Source organism: Schistocerca piceifrons, chromosome 9 (assembly GCF_021461385.2).
Source record: "Schistocerca piceifrons isolate TAMUIC-IGC-003096 chromosome 9, iqSchPice1.1, whole genome shotgun sequence".
Taxonomy (NCBI): Eukaryota; Metazoa; Arthropoda; class Insecta; order Orthoptera; family Acrididae; genus Schistocerca; species Schistocerca piceifrons.
The window spans coordinates 165,678,040-165,697,243 of record NC_060146.1 but is presented as its reverse complement, the minus strand read 5'-3'; the positions used below and the strand labels follow the sequence as shown (position 1 = coordinate 165,697,243).

At 39.6% G+C, this 19,204-nt stretch overlaps 1 protein-coding gene across 1 annotated transcript in view; it reads left to right on the top strand.

Moving 5' to 3' along the window:
• Positions 1 to 16,806, top strand: part of LOC124716952 — a 59,748-nt gene extending 42,942 nt beyond the window's left edge. The window contains exon 5 of the mRNA XM_047243542.1: positions 12,588 to 16,806. Within this exon, the coding sequence (XP_047099498.1) occupies positions 12,588 to 12,839 (252 nt within the window). The 3' untranslated portion in view covers positions 12,840 to 16,806. The remainder of the gene's footprint in view (positions 1 to 12,587) is intronic.
• The last annotated feature ends 2,398 nt before the right edge of the window (positions 16,807 to 19,204 follow it).

Genomic DNA, 19,204 nt, shown 5'->3' with positions numbered 1-19,204 from the left:
ACCAAAATTAGTTATTGTTCCAAAAAACGGGACATGGTACGAGATAAAAAGTATCCTTATGCACTTTGAAGACAGCAGCATGTTTTTTTTTTTTGTGTGAACGTTTAGTTGTGAGGTAAGTCTGGTCTAGGTGGATTCTGCTCAATTTAATCACAGCCCTGAAACAGGTTTTTGGCAATTGATGTAAGGAAATACTTAAAAATTCAACCAAGAAAATACAAAATTTTGTGTACAATGTAGGAACAGGAGATAAGACTTTGACATATGTGGACAAGCCGGAAATTAAGCAGCAGTCCACGGTTTGGGTGTTCTGGGATGAACCGAAACAGACTAAAGTTGTCACTTCGCAAAGCACTTCTGAGAAAGTTGTTGGCTACACTGGAATTGTCACGATTGTTACTGTAGAAGATTGAAGAACAGTTAATGATGAGTGATGTACAAGAAGCCACTGATGAAGTAGTGTGTCGTAGAATGGAAGTGTTACAGAAGTGCTAAGCACATTTATGCAAATGTTTTCCCCAAGTTTCTTACAGGGCCTATATAAATTCATTGAAGGAAGCTGTGTTCCCTATATTGATGTTTGTTGTTGGAAATAAAGTTCTTTATTCTATGTAAATAACATGAGCAATGAATTTCACCACTTGGTTAATATGCAGTGTGACTAAAAATATATTTTTGTTTTCATGTTGAACGCCTATTTTTAATTATACTTTCTCATTGCACGAAGGTGAAACATTATAAAGGAATACACTTGTAATCGTAATTCTTTGATTTTCTTTGTGTGTGTGTGTGTGTGTGTGTGTGTGTGTGTGTGTGTAAAAGAGAGAGAGAGAGAGAGAGAGAGAGAGAGAGAGAGAGACAACGTTTTCAGTAAACTTGACACTTATCACAGGAAATGCTGGTAGCAGGGGTATATTAGTACAATAAGAGGTATATTGGTAAAATTCGGCTGGTATTGATTAATTTAAGCTCGGTGCCAATTTCAGCAAACACGTACTTTTTTGCCGTAAGCAATGTAAAATATTATTTTGTAATTTGTACCGACAAGATTTCAGTTTCAACTTCACAGAATAATTTAATGCTTAAATGATCACTACCACTGTATGTCCCTCTGCTTTCCTCTCCCTCATAGTGTTAATGTCGAATGTGCAGTGTATCTGTGCTGTACGTGCATCTCGTATGTGTACTTGTCAATAGCTGTTTCACTTTATAATAAACTCTTTTGAAGTGCATTAGCCATCAGCCAACATTTTCATGGCTTCCCACCAACAATGTAAACTTGCACACGAAATTTATTGAGCATAAGGACACCTTTTCATGATATGTTGTGCAGTGGAGGTTTTACTCTACTGGTAAGAAGCATTGTCTTTGCTGTACTGTTATTGAATGAAAAGGTTGTTTAAAGTACCCTCAGACTTAAAGAAGAGTGTATAATTTCTAATTCTGGAGAAAGCATGTGCTGACAGGTGTGAATATTACTGAACCATAAATTTAGTAAGTCATAGTTGCAAAATATTGGCACAGCTTACTAACAGAAGAATGGTATGAGATGGCTTCAGGTAAGATCAGTCTGGGCTTCAGAAAAATGTAGGGCCATGCGACTTGATACTGACACTACAACTTACCTTAGAAGATAGGTTGAGGAAAGGGAAACATATGTTTATATCGTTTGCAGACTCACAGCATTTGACGATGTTGACTGAACTATACTCTGTGAAATTTTGACGGTAGTAGGGATAAAATACGGGGAGCAAACAATTAAATGCAGCTTGTACAGAAAGTAAACTGTGGTTGTACGAGTTGAGCATGAAAGGGAAGCAGTGGTTAACAAGGGAGTCGGACAGGAGTTGTAGCTTGTCCCCATTTTTATTCTATCCTTACATTAAGTAGTAAATAAAATCGAGGAAAACTCGGGGAGAACAAATAAAAACTTGAGGTTTGCTGCTGATATTGTACGAGGGCATGCTAAAAAGTAATGCCTCTCCAATTTCTTTATGTAAAAAGTTGTAAAGCTTTTTAACTAAAATAAATTTTATTAACATGGTACATCTTTATCCTTCATGTCTACATATTCAGCATAGTCACCCTGGCAACAAATGCATTTCTCTCACTGAGAGACTAATTTGTTGATGTCTTCACTCTAGAATGGATGACTTTGTTGACAGAGCCACAACCTCACCTCTGCTTGTACCACTTCATCACTATGAAAGTGAGGTCCTTGAAGGTGTTCTCCAAGTTTTGGAAACATGTCAAGATCAGTTAGGGGCAACTCAGGACTGTATGGGGGGGGGGATTGACGATAGCGAACTCAAGATATCGGATTGTTTCAGATGTCGCAGTGCTTGTGTGTGGTCTGGTATTGTTATGCTGAAAGAGAGGGTGCTCCGTGGGTGAATGAATTCTTCGAATTCGTGCTTTCAGTTTTCTCCAGTTAGAAACTTGATTACAGCAAACTGTTTCGTATGCACCAAATAATTGAGTTACACACTGCCATGTTACATGCTACAATTCAGAATGGATAGTGTTTTGAAAGGCTATTATAGAATGATTGTCGAGGAAAAACAAAACAAGGACAATGGAATGTAGTCAGTGTGTTACTTTTCATTGGGACCTCACCATTCAAACTGATGAGGAACTCCTGGGCAATCTGGAACAACAGGGCATTCATTTTGTTCGGTGTGTTCAGAAAGGCCACAAGGATAGTTGCATTGATACAGCATCTTCATTCTGGCATTTGAGGGGGACACCATCCCAGAGGTGGTCAGGATTAGGGTTGATTCATGTTACATGAAGCCATATGTCCTGGCATATTTTTCTGCTGTAGACCGGACACTCCATGTGGTGAACGTGGATGCCCCCTCTATGAGGAGTGCTCCTGTGCTCCGCAGCCTATCTGCGCTAATTGTTATGAACATCACTCACCACCTACCCAGCTCTCTGTGACCCCTCCAGCTGTACCTTCATGTGAAATGTCTTTTTGCTCAGTCATGGACAGACTCATCTTGCGAACAAGGGGACATCCGCTGCGTGGCGTTTTTCTTTCTGCCCGTTCAGACAGGAATATATCATCCTCTGCTGGCTTCCTATCAGCAGTACCAGGTTGACCCATGGTTTTTTAGTTCGTAACGCATCACCCCTCCCTCCCATTTTTGTAGTTGCCACTGCCTCCCTCATGGTGGTCCATATTTTGATGGACAGCCCCCTTTTTAAGCCCTACACAGTAAACATGTCTTCCTACCCTCCTTGTTTGTCACGGTAACCCTGACATGGTTACATCAGTCCTTGGTTTTCTTCACAAAAGTGATTCTTTCTCTGAGATTTAAGTACCCGAATTTCCTTCCGGAATTGGATTCCCTCGATTAGCACTTGGAGTGGTTTGGAAGGCCTTTGGCTATGCCTCAATGCTTGCCGTGTTCTCTTCCATCCCCCCTTTTACTATGTTTCTTCTGGTCTTTTGTACCATTTTGTCTTCCCTTTTCTTGCTGCTTCTTCCTATGGTGGTGTCCTCATTGTGCTGGGATCATGGTACAATGTGGAAATCAGGGTGCATCGGTGGTGGTGCTGGTGCTCCATCGCGAGTATCACCTTTGGAGAGCTCCCTGCTCTCGGCCTTCCCCTGCTTCACCCCCTCCCTTTCCCGTTCATTACTCTTCCTGCCTCCTGGTGTTCCGTCTGTCTGTTTGCCCATATTACTTTCCTGTTGACTGGACTGCCGGCCGCGGTGGTCTAGCAGTTCTAGGCGCTCAGTCCGGAACCGCGCGCCTGCTATGGTCGCAGGTTCGAATCCTGCCTCGGGCATGGATGTGTGTGATGTCCTTAGGTTAGTTAGGTTTAAGTAGTTCTAAGTTCCAGGGGACTGATGACCACAGATGGTAAGTCCTATAGTCTCAGAGCCATTTGTTGACTGGACTGTTCTGTTCGTGTTGCTCCTCCCTCAGTCTGTCACTTTACATCCCTCAGTCTGTTACTTTACATCATGGGACTGATGATCTCGCTGTTTGGTCCCCTCCTGTGCACCCCCTTCCCCCTCCGTGCAACCAACCAACAACGAACAAACCGCCTGATGAGCGGCTGAGGACGAACATTCCAGGCATACGACTGGTCAGAATTGTCACAAAAAGGTCGAGGGGGTGGGAGGTGGCATAAAGTGTGTCAGTGAAACCAACCCATTCCCTGGGGTCTTAATTCCCACAATTTTCACAACATAAAACAACTGTTCGCAGTGTGATAAGTGACAGGAAGATGTTCTGCACAACCCTTGACCTGCGGACACATTCAGGTGTTTCAGCCCTTCTCTAAGGATGCTGTGGAGCTGCATCTCAATTGAATCTGATTGCTCCTATTTGGAACACAGTGTGATCACAATTTTTGCTCTCGTGTACAGGTTGGAACCGTTAGGGACTGTGCAGTGAAATTTGAACGTGACCTGAAGCAGCTAATCGTGTTTGTGATTTTTCAGTGCTCCTATTTTGTGTCCTATTGTTGCATAATTATGGGGGTATGTGTCACTGACACACGATTGAATAAAATGATGAAGGGTCCCCTAAGACCAGTTTAGGAAAAGCCTATTCGGCACCTGCCCATCTGTACTGAGAATTTTAAATATGCACTTGTACATACAGAACCCATGATGGGAGTACCAGGCAACTGCAGGCAGGCTACACTGCTGCTCTTCCTCCTGATAGATAATAGGCCATTCAGAATCAGTGTGTGGCATAGGACTTACCAGTCTGTGAGTGTCTAACACGTGGTGACAGGTTCTGTCTTTACAGTTGTATGTCCTCAGTAAAGGTGGGCTGGTGCCACTGAGGGTTTTGCTGAACTGGGGGTCTTAGAGGAACTCTTCCATTTTATACAAGCACGTGTCAATGTTGCATGTACCCCGTGACATGTCACAGGACGACACAAAATAGGAGCGCTGAAAAAGCATGAGCACCCTTCGCTGCTTGTGCTTCCAACCTGTACACGAGAGCAAAAATTGTGGTCTTGCTGAGCTCCAAATAAGTGCAGTCCCGTTTGATGGGAATGCAGTCCCACAATGCCCTAAGAGAAGGGTTGAAATGTCCGAGGTGTCGGAGTTCATGAAGAACATTTTCGTGTTGCTAATCATACTGTGAACTGTCGTTTTTGACCACCAGATATTTGGGAATAAGGCTCCAGAGAAAGGGGTGGTTTCACTGAAGCCCATTAATGCACCACCTACAATCTTTTCATGACAGTTCTGGAATGTTTTCATCAACCATTCATAAGAAAACCATGTGGTGTCAACACTGGGCATCAGGGTTCTAACCTCTTCTTAGAAGCATCAAAAGAAGTGATGATATGTAGATAAGAAGGGCCGTGACACCCTTCCGATCATGTAACATGTCCACAGTGGCATTAGGCAGAATTGTGGTGCAATGTGGTGCCTATGTGACACCATTAACTCATCTTACACAGTACATGAACTATTGAGCTGTAGCCACTCCCCCTCTCCCCCCTCCCCACAAGTGTCGATGTCTTGCTATTTGAGGTGTTGTCGAGCCTGAGGATGACATTGCACGTTGTCTTGTGTTTGCACTATTATAGAGGAAGGCCATATACACCTATGAGCCAAATTCAAAGCTTATGAGCCCAATGTGTGGGAATTATGGAGTTTCAAGAAACTGATCCTTTAGTTCTGTTGCTCAGTGAATTAATGTGTGACAAAATTAGTGCATCCATGGACAAATTCCATGCAGGAAATCCATCATTTTGTTTGCTACAGTTACCTCGAGACATACGCTTAGTAGTTTTATCAACAAAAGTTGTCAACTTTGTCAGCAGTTTGGAACGTGGTTCCAGCACTTGCGCAGTTTGCGTTTTTCAGTAGCACTAGATACTTTGTCTTTTGGAAATGCAGTTACCAACTATTGGTTTACAAAACTGCATTCTGGTGAGTGACAGGAACTCACTATGTCAGTACTGCAACTTAAATGTAGAAGAGTTGCTCAGTTGCACAGAGATGCAGTCAAGGTCATGTACATTTTCTGTTTAACTTTTTGTTGTGAACAACTTTTTTTCCATTAGGAAACTGATAAAGAAATGCAGAAAGGTTTCTGATTTGAGTTCTGACACTGAAGAGGTACTGTGTCTCAGTGTCTTATGCCAAATACTTCATGTTTGTGAAACAAAAGGAATGTTGCGCTCCACAGATGTAATGAAGTATGAGTGTTACTTATGGGGAGACTTTGCAGACTGCTCAGACATGTTCAATTTTATTCCCACTTGCAGGATTTGTAGGTCAGTGCCTGGATATCATTTAAGTAATGCAGTACTACAACAGTCAAAGAAATAACTCTGAAAATTTGAAGATTCAGTTACTGTTAATTATGTAAAATTTCAATCCAGCTGAAAAGAGCAGTCTGTTGCTGTGTGCATAGTGTTCTAGTCTTGTAATCATTAGAGCTCTGGTTTGATTCTTGTTAGACAAATATATTTTTATTTACATTTACTGGAAGTCTATATTTATTGTCAAATGGACATGTTGTTTAGCAAATACATATGTGGTGTTGCAAAAGTCACTACACATGTTTGTGAATTTTTAATCATATGAAGGTGATGCAAGCCAGCCAACACATTACACCACACACCATTTTTTTTTTATATTAAAACCATTTCCCTTCTTCATTAATACACTGTTTAAGTCTACATGGAGCACCCTGACACACATCCTTGTGTGTTGTTGTTTTGTTGTTGTCGTCGTCGTCGTCTTCGCCACCACAATCAGTTATATTGCACAGGTATCATATACATTGAGAGTTTTCAAACCTTAATGCAAATTATTTTGCAACTGCACCCTCATGGTACAGGCTGTTGTTGTCCAGCAGTGCTCTGCAGCCCATTGGAACAGTGGTCTCGTAGTAACTGATGCCAGCTTCATTCACAACTGCTTGCTGCCTGTGTATGTAAAATATCAAAGTGTGTGTTAACACTACCATTGCTCAGCAACTTTGGGCCACCCAGCCAACGCACATTTGTCAATATTATGTACCATTCCCTGTGTTTGTATGTTTTTGTAATTTGTAGTAATGAAAGTACATTTTCTTTTTTAGATTCGGAATTTCTGTACACAAATTTTAAATTATCAAGAATACTCATATTTTTGATTGATTAGTTATTGAAACTAAAAAAATGTACTCATTATTAAAAATTGTAACTGAGTATTTGTTAATATTTCAGTTTGATGGTAAATAAAAATTCAAATAATTTTTTAAAAAACATTCGCTAGTGAGGATAAAACCGGTGACTTGATACACATAGAGCTGTTGGTAGGTCCGCATAAAAGCAGCTCAGAGCTTTTTTTATGGTTAGCAACACTCAGCTCTTCACATCTTCAAGTCAGTTATTTGGAGTATTTTTTGAGAAGTACATGTACTGGTTTAGTGACTTGATGTCTGGGCATTGACCTTCCAATGCTGTAAGTAACAGGAAAATTTTAAATTGAATTTCTGTATGAGGCATGTCCTGTTCCAATTCCCTTACTGTCCCAACTGCCTGTGAGCACTGGGTCTGAGTCATCCCACTACAGATTGTGGCCAGGATGTATTGAGAAATGTAGTTGCAATCTGTTAGCCACCACTGAAGACTTTCCAAACCTGTGTATAACTCTTTCTTGGGATAGGAGCAGCTGTGCCGCAATGCTGCCATTCAAGTGTTGCAGTTAGGAATAAACATATGAGGGCAATCCCAAAAGTAAGGTCTCCTATATTCTTGGATTTTCTACAATAGTTTTCATTTTAAAGGTTGAAGAATGCTTTATTTTTTACACAATCGACTTTTTGTAGACACTGAGGCAATTTCACAATGCCCATGTCATACCAGCTTGATACAGTGTTCTTTGGGAATCATCGAATCTCACCTTTCACTTTGTCATCAGAGCCCAACTGCCGTCCAGGTAAATGTTCCTTCGAGTTAGAGAAGAGGGGGCAGACGCTCAGTCCATAGTCTGGACTGTGCGGTAGGCGATTGACTGCATTCCAACCAAAGTTTTGCAAGAGATTGATGGTTTTGAAGGGGATGATTGGGCATGCATTGTTGCGAACAATGCTTACATCCATGCTAAGAATTCATCTTCTCCAGTTCTGTATTGTCCTGAGTTTTTCAGTGTTTCACAGTACCTGTCAGCTTTTATTGTTGTACATGTAGTCAAAAGTCGATCAACAGTACCCCATTCCAGACCCAAAACACAGTTGCCGTACCTTTACCAGCCGACTGCGTTTGAATTTTTACAGCTTGTGTGAGGAGGGATTCCTCCAGTCATGTAACTGTTGTTATGTGTCAGGTGTAAAGTGGAATGCACAAGTTTTGTCACCCATGACAATAGGTTGTTCTTTGTGTCTGCATAGCCACTCACAACAGTGCAACTACGTCATGAAAAGTAGGGCACCTTTTTTTGGGGTTGCACCCATATAACTAATAACTTTTTATTGTTGTGGAAGAAATTTTGTTACCTTTCAAAGTGTTAATAATAGGCTTCATGTTTTGGCTATTTTCATGATTGTTACCTTTTTCTATGAGCAAACATATATCTTATGTTTGTTATTTAACAAATATGTTTGCCTTTTTTCACTATGCTTAACTTCTGTACAGTACTGTGCTTTACAATAAATTGGCATTTCTGTCTTAGAATGTTGTGGTCGTCAGTCCAAAGACTTGTTTGATGCAGCTCACCATGCTAGTCTATTCTGTGCAAGCCTCATCATCTGAAATAACTACTGTGGGCTACATGCATTTGAACTGCAAGCCTTGGCCGTGTCCTACAGTTTTTTCCTCCCCCCCCCCCCCCCCCCCTCCCTCCCCCACTTCATTCCATTGCAGTAGTAACCGTTCCTTTGATGTTTCAGGATGTGCTCCAACAATATATCACTTCTTTTCTAGTTAAGTTGTGCCATATAATGTTTCCTCCCAGACTAATTTTGGTAGCTCTTCACTATACTAGGGAGCAGAGAAGTGTAGGCCAGTTCTCCGATCCCTCATCTTCCTTCGTTTTGTAAGTGCCAGTGAGAAGCCTGTGGCCTAGTCCAGTTTGGTCTGTAACTCTAAGCTTACACTGTTGCCATAATGTCATTTTCACCTCGAACTTTTCCCATTAGCATTTTAAGGAACGGCAGCTGCCAAATGAGCAGTTGTTAGTTATGGGGTTTATGTGGTAGTGCTCCACTTCATGCTGTTGCTTTCATGGCTTTGCAACTTTGTTGCTACCCACTATCCAGCATTCTTTTATGTTTGTGTTCAAGGTTGCTAAAACAACATGTGTGCTGCATGGAGGTTTATGTTTGCAAAGAGAGCAATGATATTTATTGGGTAGTATTGCTATTTTCGTTGGAGAGTTAAGATGACTGAGTTTCAGCACGCACAAAGGGAATCGTGTATGAGGCATATGAATTTCTTTGCAATTTCAGACAATAGTGAGAGAAACGATACCTTATTGGCACTGCAAATGGCAGCATTAGAGGTGCATCATGTTTCACTATGATCCATACAGAGAATATTTGTAGAATCATGTGCAATGGAATCCTGTAACAAATATTAGGAGGAACGCAAAAGCTCTTGTTCAAAATGTAGTCTGACACTTTAGCAACACATCCACACACAAGGATGCCAAGTGTAACGTGCAAGGGTTGGTGGTAAAATTATGTCTCAGAAGAAATGCAGATTTGACACCCCCCCCCCCCCCCCCTACACTACACAGTGGGTTACAGTAAATGAAACGTTCAGCTTAAAGGCGTGTCAGAATTAACAAACATGGTGGATTTTAGCAAGAAATGTTTTTAATCACTTTCCCATGCACAGCTGGAGGCAGTTGCTTACCTCACATCTTCTAAAAGATGTATCCCATACCTGTCATCCTGCTTGGTTTCTTCTCCTTCGGTCATGAGCTCTAACATTTGTGCCATAAACAATGTATAATGATGTGACACATGGATAGGTTTATATGATAAGGATAATAAGAATCATAAAATGTTAGGATGCCTACTAATTTTGTATTTTTTGTTAATTGCAAAACTAGTAAAACAAATTCTTGAGCTGGCCCATCATTAATATTCATAACAAGATTCCCGGTCATTAACCTTTAGTTCCTGAGCACTACAAAAGTCACAAAAATTCTGTACATGATTGTTTAATTAACATGAGATCCATAAATATGTTTTCTGAGGCAACCATAACAGCTACTTCTGTCTTGATGCGGAGTTGCACCTCACACACCAGTTCTCGTGTTGCCACCTCGAAAAGTAATCATAGACTGCCTTGAATTAACACAACATTGAACAAGCACTTCATCCAAGGCAATGTCTCAACAACCTGTTCTGCCTTTACGTGAGATCAGATTTTATACACAGATTCATGTATTACCTCCTCGGAAACCGATCGTAGACTGGTAGTGAGCTATCTTAGCAGTTTGGCACCTGCCCTCTCAGGGTGCACTTGTGATTAGTCTATCCTTCCCATCAATAAGCACTGACAGTAACTAAAATTTGTAGTGATCATTTTCTGATGAATTGGGTGATACTGAAATCATTATTAACAAGTTCTCAGTGCAAGTAATGCATCAACATAGTTGGAACAGTATATTAACATTTCTCTGCGCCCACCGTGGTAGGTTAATCTCTACTCTCTCTCTGCTCCAGTATGATATAGCTCTTACTCGCCCTGCCATTCTCAATCTACGTGATCATCTGGCGCATCCTTCGATGAGTCTGTTTTGTGACCCTATCTATTAGCGAGCCCCCTTATAAAAAAATCTTCCTGTGTGTGCATTAAAACATAGCACAAAAAAAAAAAAAAAAAAAAAAAAAAATATGTGGGAAGGGATGTGGCATAAATGCCACTATCCATTCAACAGCAAAATTAATTTTCAATCTTCATGAAAGGATATTAGTTGACGGAGGACTGTCACTAATTTGGACGATTTCCAGAAATAGATTGATCATTGTACTTTATTGGAATTTCATGACTGTGGCAAATATCTTAAAAATCAGAAGTTAGCAGACGTCTTAAAAAGACAAGATCACTTTCAAAGAGGGCTGGTACTACAGTGGAGAATTCCGAAATCTTATACAGAAAATGCAGTGATGGAAGAAGCATTCTGATTTAAAGATGGTAGCAGCTTCCACTTTCATTACAACCTGATAGATAATATGTGAGCCTTAGTGAAAGAAATGTTAGTAAGAAATTGCATATGCAGAAATAAGATGTGCAGAATGTACGTGAGGAAGCAGTAGATGATGTGACAGTGGAAGACAGACTTAAGTGCATATGTCATCCTGAAAATCTAAAGAAAAGAATTTTCTGAAGGGAGGCATCTGAGAATGGTTTTCTGAAGGAAGGCATCTGCAAAAAGTTTGTTGAAAGCATTGTTGTTGCTTTAAATGACTCCTCAGATTGTCTTCACAAGAGCACAATTAAACAAAAAAAGGCATTAAATATTATGCTTATTGTTCTTTCTCCTTCCTAAAGCTGTAAATGCTGTTCCCTCAGTCAGCTCCTGTTCCTGTCGTCTTCACATTCCTCTCTCCACCCCAAAATTTACCAATGCAAAGCAGAACAGCCACCAAGTGTACACTGCTAACTTGCTAAGCTAAGAAATCCTTAAAAGTTCTCATCATCAAACTGGAAATACCATTATAATTTGACAGATGCCAGTAACTTCTAAAACATAGGTGAACGCATTAACAATATTTTGAGAAGGAAAGTTGCTACTCACCATAGCGGAGATGCTGAGTCACAGATAGACACAACAAAATGACTCTCACAATTAAAGCTTTTAGCCATGGGCCTTCGTCAACAATAGATATACACCCCCCCCCCCCCCCCCCCCCCCAACAACACACACAACTGCAGTCTCAGGCAACCAGTGTGGTTTTCAGTTGCCTGAAACTACAGTCGTGTGTGTGCGCGTGCGGCCGTTGTTGAAGAAGGCCCATGGCCGAAAGTTTTAATTGTGAGAGATTTTTTGTTGTGCCTATCTGTGACTCAGCATCTCTGCTATTTGGTGAGTAGTTACTTTCCTTCTCATAATATTGTTACAATCCATCCTCGATGTTTCATTGTTGGAGACTGATTTAATATGCAGAAGCTGCTGTTTCATTGCAGTATTTTCCAAACATTTCCTTTGTGTATAGTTTTGCAGCCATAATAAATTATTTAGAATAAGTTGTTGTTCACTTCTGAGTATAAAGTCTTTATTGCAGTGTGGTATCTGCTGATTTTGGGTATCGTATTATTTTCAAATGAGTGCCTTGTAAGACACTGATCATACACATCAGTCAGTATTGCCTGATGGTGTAGTTTGCCAGGTTCACTCTTCTGAATACAGTCTGGTTCCTATGCAAATTATAGCTAACCTTTTGCTGTCTGTATTTTATCCCTACTATCTTCAAAATTCCAGAGTGCAAATTCCAGTAAACATTGCCATGCTTTTTTTCACCTAAATTTAAGTTGTATTGTCAGCACTGTTTCACATGTTCCTGCATTTTTCCAGAACTCAAATGTATCCTCCCCCAGTTCAGCTTGAAGACAAATCTTAAGATATTCTGTGAATAATGAGATCACTGCTGTGATTGCAGATGGTGATGAATGGAGAGAAACTGCAGCTACATGCATCAGATGATGTAGCTCAGCTAATGATCCGCGCACGGGAACTGCTGATGGGACAGCCCCCACTAGAAAACAGCAGTGCCTGGTACATACTTCTCTGCATCGACCTGGAGGCTCGCAAATATACGGCTCTCCCGGACCACTTGCTGTCACTCTACGAGTCCAATATAGCATCTAAGCAAATTCTCTCACTTCTCAAGAAGCTTAAATCTGATTCGTAGTATACATTTATTTTGTTGAACAAAATTTGTGTGCTGTGAATATAGTATTTAATGTACACCACAGGGAAACACTGAGGATCCTATAGCAGTGTGTGCTATACACCCTGTAGGATTAGAGGTAATAGTACTTCTTTGGATTGTCAAAGAAGGCTGTTCTTGTTGTGACTGAAATATTGTTGGCAGCTGCAACGAGTTGCTGAGTATTGTATTATTTTTATAATGTATTTATTCTATATCTCAAGTACTGAATGATATTTGAAAAACGAAGTATTGTAGCCTTCACTGTATGATATTTGCATTCTGTTTGTTGCCAAGAATATTGTCAGATACTTGTATCAGTCTGTAATTTGCAGTGGAAGCTGACTCCAATAAGAGGTAGAAACATACGACAGTTTGAAATAATTAATGAGTATGTTGTCAGCAGACAGACACCATGACCATGCAATTCATAGAGAAAGTTCTAAACTTTTATTTCTGGGATATGCCCCTGAGAGACTGAGCTATCAGAAAACTTTACGTGAAACAAACACACACACACACACACAAACAACAACAACCACCACCACTAACAATATCGAATGTATGTAAGATGAAAGTGAAATCTTTAAGCACATAAGATTACAACAGAATTTCTCACAGGCATTGTTACTTGAATATTGGTGACAATGGTTTTCACTGCATTAATCTTGATCAATATCAACAAAAAAATAAGCATGTCAGTCGCGCAGATGAACAATTTAATAACTAGGTTGGTATTACAAAAGACCAATTAGAGAGATTAACAGTATGCATCATGGATGTGGAAATGAATCTGTTATGTTGTTTCTTGGTACTGAATACACTGCAATGCTTTCAGCTTACACTTAGTGCAAAATTCTTACCGAGGTGGTGGACTTCAGCCGTTTCCTCCAATATTTGTTGTCTCTCGCTTGACAAACTCCTACAGAGCAACACTCTTCTTGTGTTTATGATACAAGTAGTCACATCCTATTATCTGTGCATGCAGAATGGTAGGTCATTATTTTGGGCAGTGGCAAATGATCATTTGAAGCATGAAGATTGTGTTGATGAATACAAATATTCTAAATGGTTTTCAGGATTTCATGCGCGTCCCCCTGCCCTCAGTAAAGTGCATTTTTTGTTTTGTATGTCCTCTTTCTCCAAACATCTGTGGTCCAAATATATTTTCTACCATGGTGACTTTGTAGCTGAGCCACACACTTCACAGTGGTTTGCAGAGTATGGACATGGATATCAACCTTTACTTATTTACTGTGTAGGTGGCCACTAAAAATGTGCAAATACAGTGTGTATTTACGCATACAAACAATGACTCGTACTTCTGGGGGGGGGGGGGGGGCGAGATTCCTCAGCAGTACTTTCCGTAACTGGTGCATTGGTTGTGGCATTACCATTACCTTCCACCAGGATCTCCAACTTATTTTTCTATTTATGGGATCAGGTGAATGTTTGAATCCATAAAGGAAATGATATATTGGAGATAAACTGATATGTTGCATCACAGACATGACTGTGCTCATGTCAGTGCAGAGATGCATTGCACAAAATGCAATGAAAGCCACAGTGGATTTCATAAAAACTTAGCTTGAACAGTAGAAAACCTGAAAAATAATCAATTACAACAAACATTACAATAAAACAATTGATAATGATGATAAGCGTTTTCTGAGGACTAACCTGATTCAGAGCATATGCCTATAAGGAAATTTTTGCTTCAAATTACCATTTCTATCACCACCCAGAATACTGACCTATCCTTATGGGATACTTTGTTGGGGCCTCCTTGTAAGTGGCAACAATGCTGTGTATTCTGAACATGTGGTAACTCTTAAGGTTTGTAGACACATCTGCTCATGTGTATGCCACACACAAATGAATACCACGTGTTTGTGAACTGGCAGCTAGAAGTGTGTCAGAAAGTGTTCCTGGTCTTTCTCTGAAGAGGAAGGAATTTATTGAAATTTAACAGTAAGAATATTACTTCTCCATGTTATTAATTAACCTGTCAGTCAGTGATTGATGTAACAGTCAGCTTGTGTTGTTAAACACCTGTCACTGGTAAATCTGGGGACTAATTTGAAGTATACCTCTATGATATACTTCTGAATTATTATTGTGTGTTTAATAAAACTATTTACATTAACAAATAAATTAATAACTACCCCCCTTACCTTTTGAAGACCATTACAGCAGAATTGTGCCATATTTAGTGAATTTTCTCAGCTGCAGTTTTATCACAAGAGTAAACTGCTTCACAACAACTCGTGAAATGACCCGCATATCTTTATATCTGAAGTGAGATGATCTATCCAGTTAATGGACTTAAAACATAAAACAGATGAAATACAAGTCATATAATAGTATGGCTGGTTCCTATTAACAGAACCACAGCTGTCTGTTTTAAATGCAGCATTTAAATTATAAAGGCATATAACCAACATCAGACTTTTACACTAATACATACATGATAACATCATTAAATTAACAGTGAGCAATGAGTTAATATAACTAATTAATGAGTGATTGTTCTTGTCAGGTGCCTTGGTTACTGAGGTGTTAAACATAATTATCAAGTTGTTGGGCAACATGTGTGAAACATATTGTATTCTGAAAACATATTGTGATGGTGGTGTTCTGATGCTTCTATGAGATTGTAAGAGTTGGACAGTGATTTGTTCAGATGTTATAATTCTGTTGTTATAATTCTGTTGTTTTGTTGGTGACTTCTTGTAATGTTGAATGTTGTGTTTATTGAAAGAGGAGAAGTAATTATTGTTAGAATAATTTGAATAATTGCTGTGGCATTTTGTGGTTTCTTTTGGGGGTTAATAAGATGGACCATTGAATTACTTCACTCAATTGCTTTGCAGAAAACATTGCATCATTCCAGAAATATTTTCCCACCTCTGCAAAGTGAGTGGAAAAATTAAAGCAGCTATCCAGTTACTCAAAATAATTTATTTATTTTTCAGAGGTCCTGCCACTAAAGATTCACGACTTAACTACATCAAAATAGCCATTTTTCTGCTCATTCTTGAGTGTCATAAATAGTGTGATCATTCTTTTGTAACTGATTGGTGTCTAATTGTACATGACTTTGTCCTGTTGACTGTTAGTTATTCAAGACATTTTTGGCCTCCATTGTTTTTATGGCATACTTTTAAGTGTTCTTTGTACTATTATTAAACTTTTACAACTATTTTTCATATCTTAAATCTATTCTTATCAATATTTTTTTTAAATTTTGATTATCCTCAAGACAACTTAAATTTCCAGTTTGAATGTAGATTACAGTACACACTAAATTACTTCACTATATATGCTGGAGAAGGGCAATCATGAAATAAATTTTGCTTGATGTGTAGAATGTCTACATAGAAGTTTCTCACAAGCAAAGGAATGTGATAGTTTAAAATTCTGAAGGACAGGGGTACCATGAAATCTTAACAAAAAAAAACCCTGTATAATGCAGTGTTGAGCTATAGTAGGCACATAAATAAGTTGATCATATTTCCAAATTTATGTTGTTGAATTGGCAATGGGTAATAATGAAAAGCACATAAGATTCACTGTATTTCGCTCAGAAAAATTCACTTGTGCTTATGGCAGTAGCAATATTTGTCATTAATTACTGCTGAGGTTAGCTTCAGTCTATGGCTGTAATGTTTCAAAGTTGGTTACCTATATTTTCATCTAGGTATGTACCACAGTGGTGTATAGTAATAAAATAAAGGCAGTGTGTGCTGACAACTGAGTGCAGCTATAATTATGTCTTGGCACTAGGAAAACTGTGTAAAACAAAGAGAGCCTACGAAACATAAATTATGTGAATGACTGATGTGGATCATTGTAAAATAAGATAAATATTTTTCAGTCTTTGCCATCCAGTAGTTACACAAATCATGCAAGATGAACACTGGAGCCAATAAACATATTTTCCAAGTAATTGTTTCTCTTTTTGCACTCTGTCCTTGTATGCAAAAATAATTTTCTAACATCCTATATTTTTCTAAATAAATTTCTCAAACAATCAGATTTTCTTCACTGGCATTCTTTGTTGACACCTCTTTAAGAGGCACTTCAATTAGTAATTGTTTGTTCAGTGTGTTCAGCTGCCACTGAATGTTTGCACTCATGATATATCCAAGTGTCCCAGACATGCAGAGGACCTATGGGGGTGGGGGTGGGGAGTGTGTTTACTATTTATCCAGTGAATATGACAAATTATTTTTTAGGTTGGCTTAATCTGATTGCATTTTCCAGTGATGATTAAAACTTAGCTGATGTCCAGAACCAATTAAGACACGGACTCACATGTCTATGGTGTTGAAATGTAGACAAGGAGTTTATGTACTGAAAGTTATTGTGTCTGTTTCAAAATTTTTCATTTATAACTGCTTAACTGAAAAGAAAGAAAACAAAGATGAACAATACATAATCACATTGCAAACATGGTACTTAATGAAAACAATCTCTATATTATCACTTGAATATTCATTCAGATTTCGGTGTGTACTGGGACTGCAGGTGTGTACCTGCAAACGAACAAAAAATTAATCAAGTAACAATTTTTGAGGTGATGACTGAAACTTTGTGACTGTATCTCATATGCATCAGTACACTGTGTTGCCAAAACCCCAAGAGTACAAAAGAGTCTTTGTACTTGGTCTGATAACAGCAGAAAATTTAGGAGACTGCTAGGATTACCAAGGCACTATTTCCAGTGTCATATTAATGAGCGACTCCCTGTTGACCGCAAACAGTGGTCTTGCACTGCAGAAAGTTAAATCAAAGTCTATTGACCCTGAATGAGCAGTTTACTAAAGACGTGTCCTTTTATGCAGCTAGAAATGTTGTGCATGGGTTCTGAGAAAAGAGAAGTATAACATTTTGCAAATTAGTGACCTACCAAAGATGTTGAATTAATAGTGTACACCTTGAGTCAGTCTTAGTTAATTCCTTCTTCACAACATACAATTAAGATCGAATTCAGATAAAACAGGCCAACGAAAAATTAAAAAAAAACAACCTTTTTTTACTTTGATAGCTGATTTTTATGAGCTGAATGCCAATCTAGCCTTAGTTTTTTTTGTATCACCCATAGTTTTTGAGCAATATGCTTTTTGTTATATAGTACAGGGCTATTACAAATGAGTGAAGCGATTTCATAAATTCACTGTAGCTCCATTCATTGACATATGGTCACGACACACTACGGATATGTAGAAAAACTCAAAGTTTTGTTCGGCTGAAGCCGCACTTCAGGTTTCTGCCGCCAGAGCGCTCGAGAGCGCAGTGAGAAAAAATGGCGACAGGAGCCGAGAAAGCGTATGTCGTGCTTGAAATGCACTCACATCAGTCAGTCATAACAGTGCAACGACACTTCAGGACGAAGTTCAACAAAGATCCACCAACTGCTATTTCCATTCGGCGATGGTATGCGCAGTTTAAAGCTTCTGGATGCCTCTGTAAGGGGAAATCAATGGGTCGGCCAACAGTGAGCAAAGAAACGGTTGAGTGCGTGCGGGCAAGTTTCACGCGTAGCCCACGGAAGTCGATGAATAAAGCAAGCAGGGAGCTAAACGTACCACAGCCGACGGTTTGGAAAATCTTACGGAAAAGGCTAAAGCAGAAGCCTTACCGTTTACAATTGCTACAAGCCCTGACACCCGATAACAAAGTCAAACGCTTTGAATTTTCGGCGCGGTTGCAACAGCTCATGGAAGAGGATGCGTTCAGTGCGAAACTTGTTTTCAGTGATGAAGTGAACAGACACAATGTGCGAATCTGGGCGGTAGAGAATCCTCACGCATTCGTGCAGCAAATTCGCAATTCACCAAAAGTTAACATGTGTTGTGCAATCTCACGGTTTAAAGTTTATGGCCCCTTTTTCTTCTGCGTAAAAAACGTTACAGGACACGTGTATCTGGACATGCTGGAAAATTGGCTCATGCCACAACTGGAGACCGACAGCGCCAACTTCCATCTTTCAACAGGATGGTGCTCCACCGCACTTCCATCATGATGTTCGGCATTTCTTAAACAGGAGATTGGAAAACCGATGGATCGGTCATGGTGGAGATCATGATCAGCAATTCATGTCATGGCCTCCACGCTCTCCCGACGTAACCCCATGCGATTTCTTTCTGTGGGGTTATGTGAAAGATTCAGTGTTTAAACCTCCTCTACCAAGAAACGTGCCAGAATTGCGAGCTCCTCGCATCAACGATGCTTTTGAACTCATTGATGGGGACATGCTGCGCCGAGTGTGAGAGGAACTTGATTATCGGCTTGATGTTTGCCGAATCACTAAAGGCGCACATATCGAACATTTGTGAATGCCT